This window comes from Mus caroli, chromosome 8 (genome assembly GCF_900094665.2).
Source record: "Mus caroli chromosome 8, CAROLI_EIJ_v1.1, whole genome shotgun sequence".
In the NCBI taxonomy this organism is placed as follows: domain Eukaryota; kingdom Metazoa; phylum Chordata; class Mammalia; order Rodentia; family Muridae; genus Mus; species Mus caroli.
The window spans coordinates 101,232,460-101,238,904 of NC_034577.1; the positions used below are offsets into that span (position 1 = coordinate 101,232,460).

Here is a 6,445-nt window from a genome sequence, read left to right on the forward strand (position 1 = left end):
CTCTCTCTCTCTCTCTCTCTCTCTCTCACACACACACACACACACACACACACACACATTTCTGAAGTTTGAGTTTCTGCTCTTCCAGTCTCAAAGCCACACACCTCCCAGCTCAGGATGACATCTCCTGCCTGGCAGTGTGGGTCTCAGCTTCCAGTTCCAGCAGCTTGGATCAGATGTCTGCACAAGCCCAGTCATTGACAGGGAAGGGGGCAGAAGTCAGGTGGCACAGTCCTGGGCCATCTGCCCTGTGAGCAGGGTCGGGTTCTCTCAGAAAGAGGCAATGGCTGAGTAAGAAATGAGTGTTACATCGGATTCATGTGGGTAAAATCTTTGTCTATTGCTCCAGAAGGGCTTCTGGATATTAAACAGAAGGACCTTTCCACAGGTGATCAGCCAAGTATATGTTCTAACTGCTGTTTAGGGGTTACTCTACCCTGAACAAGCAACTCATTGTCCGAGCCTTAATTTGTTTATCTGTTTAGAATCTGTCTCATAGAATTGTTGGGGATTAAATAAAGCAGTGTTATTAAAGTAAATCTTTTAGAAAAACCAAAATAGTCTTAAAAATTAGTCCTCTCCCTATTCTAGGATCTCTGACAGCTCTGTGGACCCAAAGTGGACCTTACAGTAAAGGGCATCTGACCAGGTGGTGCTGGACTATTTTCACTTGAGGAAAGCAGTGAAGGTTTTGCCACATCACCATGGGTATCTCTACTACAAGGGAGGCAGCGCTTTAGAACGTGGGTCCAGGTTGTTAGAGGCACACCCCGGCTCTCTTCCCAATTGCCCACGGGCTCTAAAGCTCAGCATTCAGTACTCATCTTCATTTGCCCTGACTGTAGGCTAGAATCATAGCATCTCTCTTAAAGGATGAAGGGTGGTGTCTAAGCAACCCATTCTGCGTCATGACCTGGAGTTCAGAAAGCCTTCCACGAAACTGAGATAGAGAAACAGAGCAAACATGGAACAGAACAATTAATTAATTAATTAATTAATTAAAGCGAACCAACAAACTAATGTGGGAAGGGCCAGGTCTCTGTGGGTGGTGTCACCCCCGGGCAGGTGGTCCTGGGCTGTATAAGAAATATAGCAGAGCAAGCAATAAAAAGGAACCTAGCAACCTGGCTTCAGTTCCTGCCTCCAGTTCCTGCCCTTATGTCCTCTGCCTTGAGCTCCTGTCAGACTTCCCTCCCCTGTAACATATAGCCCCAACAAATGGTTTCCTCCTGAAGTTGATTTTAGTCATGGTGTTTATCTCAGCAATGGGAGAGCAAACTGGGGTAGTAAATGAAAGCCATGGTGTGTGTGTGTATGTGTGTAGGACAACAACCTCGGGTGTCATCCTCAGGAATGCATTCCACTTCTTTTGAGACAGGCTCTCTGATTGGTCTAGAGTAGCTGGCCAGACCCCAACCAGGATCCTCCTGTCTCCGTCTCCCTTGCGCTACTGTCACAAGGACCCGCCATTTTGGCCCAGGTTCTAGGGTGATCCGCAGGTCCTTGTGCTGTGCAAAGGCAAGTGCTTCACCAAGTGAACCCTCCCCACCAGAGCCTCGCTTCTGTTTTGGGGGTTGGCCTCAAACTCGGTGTATCCAAGGATCCGATTGAGCTACTGATTCTCCTGGCATGTGGTGCCACACCAGCGAAATCTTGGGGTGGGGGATGTCCTAAACCCCAATCAGGTAGCCTGGATGACCTCCCCGTCCCTATGGCAGGCCCACCCTTTGTCACAGAGAAATGTGGCCCACGACAAGAAACGGGTGAGTGTCCGCGACAGAACATTTCCACTTTATTCTCTGTAAACTCTTCTTTGGTAAACAAGAAGACAGGGGAAGCCAAAGAGAAAAGGAACACACACGTCAAGAACACAAGGAGAGGGCAGTCACCCTCCACAGTAGCTCTGAGAAGACAGCTAGATCATTAAGCAAGCTGGTGGGCAGAACCTGGAAGTCCGGGGTCAGCGGTGGACCGGGGAGAAAGGGGGAGGGGTGGCGCAGCAAGAGGAAGGAGTCCACTCAGTGGGACTCAGAAGCCTAAATCATACAGCGAAGGAACTCATGCATCGCAGCGGAGACGACGGAAGCTTCCCCTGCAGCCCCGCCCACCAACCGTGACCCACCGCAGGCACAACTGTCCATCAGGCCTAAGAAACCCTACCAGCCGCCCTCGCTCCATCTCTCCTTTCCAGATCCACAGGCTGGTGTGTGCAGGTGGCAGGGGGTGGGGAGGTCTGGGAAGGAGTGTCAAGAGAGTCAGGACAGCGGGGGTGGGGTTCAAGGGAGGCGCAGAAGCAGCCCCTGTCCTTTCACCCCTTTACACGGGGGGTTCACTGCAGAGCACAATCTCCAGGTCCTTTCTGTAGAGCTTCCCTGCCTCGGCCAAGGACATGACACTCTTCCTGTAGGTGGTGAGCTGTTGGATGTTCATCTCCTGGGGGGATGGGGGAGGAGGGAGAAAGAGGTGAGAGTGGGTTTAAGTGCCTGGCCTTGCCCAAAGGAGTCGCTTGCCCCAACACAGTCATGAACACACCGAATGGACCTTCCTATCAACTCATCCTAGAGTAAGGAGTCTAGATGGACAAAAGGCATGGATTTTGCAGTCAGGTAAAGCTGGGTTAAAACCCTCTCACTGACCAACTGGCTGCATTGCTTTGAGAAAAGTGGTAATTTTTTCTGGGGCTCAGCAGCCTTAGCTGAAAAATGGGAACACCAATGATGGGAGACATGGTGGTGGCCATTGGTCCAGAGAGGGGGACGACTGTTGTGGTCTCTGTATGACTCAAGTCTACTTTTCCACCTCTCCAGGGCTCCATTTCCTCCTCCTCCTCCTCCTCTTCCTCCTCCTCCTCTCCCCTCTCCTCCTCCTCCTCCTTCTTCTGGTAATCATTGGCAGATATCTTAAAAATACACTTCCCCTTATCTCAATTACATCAATGACAAAACAGAATGCTAAAGGCTAAGCCACTTACTTCAAGGTTGGATTACCTCATCAAAAACATCTTCAGTCCTCAGAGTCTCAGACTTCACCTACTTACCTGGCCTACCTGTGTTTTGTGTCTCACCGCCACCACCCCGCCCCCATCTTCCCCCCCCCCCCAGGGCTCCACTATCAAGTGTTTTTCTTATACAGTTTGGAGACAACCTCTCACATCACTTACTCTCAGCATTATGTCACAGTCCCCGCCCAAAGGCAATTTGCGCACATTGAGGAACATCTTTCCTTATGTTGTAAAGTTCCCGAAAAGGTTGTGTAATTTGTACACACTGGGGAAGGATATAACTACATATCGTTTGCATGTAATCAATGAAAAGACCTCCTTTTGGGGGAGGGGTGTCGTATCAACCCCAAGCTTGAAAAAAATAAAATAAAATAAAACCTCCCAGCGGGGGGGAGTGTGGCAGGGAGAGACAGCCTAATTTCATGTCTTGGAATTCTGTTCAAAACTTGGGAAATGCCTTAGGGAGCTAGCACAGCCTTAGGGATACTGAGAACTATTGATGTTCGTTCCTATCAGCCCATCCCTTCAGAAGCCTCTCCAGCAGTAATCTGCTTAGAAACCTTATCTCAGTCCGCGCAGGCCTCGTCCAAAGGACGCCACGCCTGCTATGTGAGCTCACCCCAAAGGCCCTTTCCCTTCCTAGCCCAGGTGCTGGAATTTTGTCATGCCGCTCTCTTTTCATTTGCTGATTCACTCTCTTACTGCCCAGGTGCCAAGTCTGGAGCCTGGCACATGCGGGAGGCTCCCATGGAATCAGCCTTATTAATACCCTGTTCCTGAACCTTCAGAGCTGCTTCCAAATCCCAGTGCCTGACTCCCTGCCTTTGCAGGCACATCCAGGGCCGACCTGCACAGCTTTAGTCTCTCTTCTTCATGTGAACTAAGAAGGAGTCCAGTAAGTTGATGGCCAGGGCATGTAGGTCACTCTGAGGTTTAGTGGAGGCATGTGTGCAGACTTCACCAACCTCAAGTGATAGGCGTGGCCTTATAAAGACGAATCATGCCTCATTCATGCAAGGCAAGTCAGTGATGGCTTTTCTTTCAGCTCCCTAATATTCATTTGAGCACACATGGGCACATAAATGATTTTCTGTTGGGATCTAGTGTCAGGAAAAGGGTTTACTGAGTTCTCAGACTAGCTCTGCCAAAGGCTTTCTTCTTCCTAGGAACTATCTGAGCCCTTATCATTCACTCCTGGACTCCTCTCAGCCGAAGCACATGTAGGTAATATTAAAATGTGAATGTAGGTTCAAATCAGTAAAGGCTGATATTCTGTGAAGCTAGAGAGACCAGAAAGGACTGGAAAAAAAGAGACAAACGGACCCAGAGGCTGCAGCAAATCTTTTTTTTTTTTTTTTTCTGAAATTGAGCATTAAATTTAGTTCTTATCTGGCAGCCGAAGCAGTTAGACAGCTCTAGAAGTTAAAGAGCGTTTGCTATTTAATTAAAGAAAGCGGCAGTCATCTTCTCAGTGAACGCTATCTTCTGGCAGGTGAAGGGAGACGGCTGCAAAGACTGACTTCTGGTCACCATTGCACTGGATCCCTCCCACCAAGGGGACTGAGGTGAGACCATGACGTGTGTGCGCGAGCGTGCGTGCGTGTGTGTGTGTGTGTGTGTGTGTGTGTGTATGTGTATGTTGGTAGGGGCATTCCTGGAGGATTCCCAGAAGGCAGTACCAGGCACGAAATCGCATCAATGATTCCCTCCTAGCCTCTTCCCCAGCCCTAGATTCTTCAGTTAATGGATTTGGAACAATCTTTACCCTTCTCAGCCCCTGCCCTCCCAAATATCTCTCTCTCTCTCTCTCTCTCTCTCTCTCTCTCTCTCTCTCTCTCTCTCTCTCTCTTAAAAGTCTTTCATGAGGGCCATTTGGCTGACACTTCTCCAGAATGGGCTATATCCACACTGCACCATTCATTCATCACCATTCACAACAGCCAACACTTGGGGGGGTGAGGGGGGGTGGGGAGCATAGGTGGCAAGCGGGAAGACAGGATGGTTTGCACTCGGAAGGCGATTATCACTCAGCTCTAAGAGGAGAATTCCAACATGCTGTAACTCGGATGAGCCTTGAGTTCAGCATGCTGAGCGAAATTAACCAACCACGGAGTGGTCACGTAATTCCCCTTCTACACGGCACCCGGGGCAGTGAATTTACAGATGTAAGATTACAGGACAGTAAGGAGAAGATGGGAGAGTGGGACTGTGGGTATCGGGCTTCAGCTTATGGAGATGGGGATGCTTATACAGTGTGATGAACATGTTGCATACCAGTAGGGCATATTCTTTTAAAGTGACAAATTTTGTTATGTGTATTTTAAATCAACCCCCCCCTCCAAAAGACACCCCACCCCACAAATTGCAACTGTCTTGTCATCACAGATCAGAGATGAAAGGATCCATCCCCTCTCTTTTTGTCTGTGTGCTCACTCCTCCCAGCCCTGGGACCCTAACCACGTCATTTCCTCACCTTCTTGTTCTTCTCATACAGATCCTTCAGGAGGGCATCCAGCTCATTCTCATCAATATAGCCGCTTCCATCCTGAAGGTGGCAGCAGAGAGCAGTCAGTACAGTGCTCGCAAATCCAGACCCCAATCGTCCTGACCACAGCTCTTTCCACTACCTAATTTCAAGAGCTCTGGTGTGTGTGTGTGTGTGTGTGTGTGTGTATGTGGAGCTGTGTGTATGAGTGTGTGTGTACATATGTGTGAGAGTGTGTATTTATTTTGAGTGTGTATGTGTATGTGAGAGTGTATGTGTGTGTATGTGTGAGTTGTGTGTGTGTGAGTGTGTGTGTATGTATGTGTGTGAGTGAGTTGTGTGCGTGAGTGTGTGAGAGTATATGCATGTATGTGTGAATGTATGTGCATGTGTTTGTAAGTTTTGTATGTGAGTGTGTGTACTATATATGAGTGTGTGTGTGTGTGTGTGTGTTTAGAGGGAGCGTCTAACCTTTCCATTTCTCTGCAAGGAGAAGAGTTCAGACCATAGAAGGACAGAATAATGTACTTCGTTCTGTCAATAGCGGTTAACCCAGGAACCAGACAGCTCAGTACAGATCGGCTTCTTTTCTGGTGGTGTTTCTTATTTGCATTACAAATATAAATGAGGTTGCAGACGCTTAGAGGTAGCTGAGTATAGCTTTTAAGTCTACCTCCAACCCTTTCGTTACAAAGGAGACCATCAGAGTCACGTGGAAGGGGGACAGCTAAGATTGGGGTGGGGCTAGGATATGATTCTCACTCCCAAAGACCCAGAAAACAATTGATTGAGCTATGTATAGTAGAATAAACACCCATAAGCTGGTCATCTCAGCACTCAAGAGGCCAAGACCAGAGGGTGAAGAATTTGATAGCATCTTAGGATGCATAGAAAGACCCTGTCTCAAATTGAAACCAGAGAGAGAGAGAGAGAGAGAGAGAGAGAGAGAGAGAGAGAGG

The 6,445-nt window shown here is 48.6% G+C and overlaps 1 protein-coding gene across 1 annotated transcript in view; it reads right to left on the reverse strand.

Moving 5' to 3' along the window:
- Positions 1–1,764: 1,764 nt before the first annotated feature.
- Calb2 (calbindin 2) overlaps positions 1,765–6,445 on the reverse strand; it is a 26,403-nt gene continuing 21,722 nt past the window's right edge. Inside the window, exons 10-11 of the mRNA XM_021170541.2 lie at positions 5,475–5,546; positions 1,765–2,433 (exon numbers count right to left, since the gene is read on the reverse strand). Of these exons, the coding sequence (XP_021026200.1) occupies positions 2,317–2,433; positions 5,475–5,546 (189 nt within the window). The 3' untranslated portion in view covers positions 1,765–2,316. The remainder of the gene's footprint in view (positions 2,434–5,474; positions 5,547–6,445) is intronic.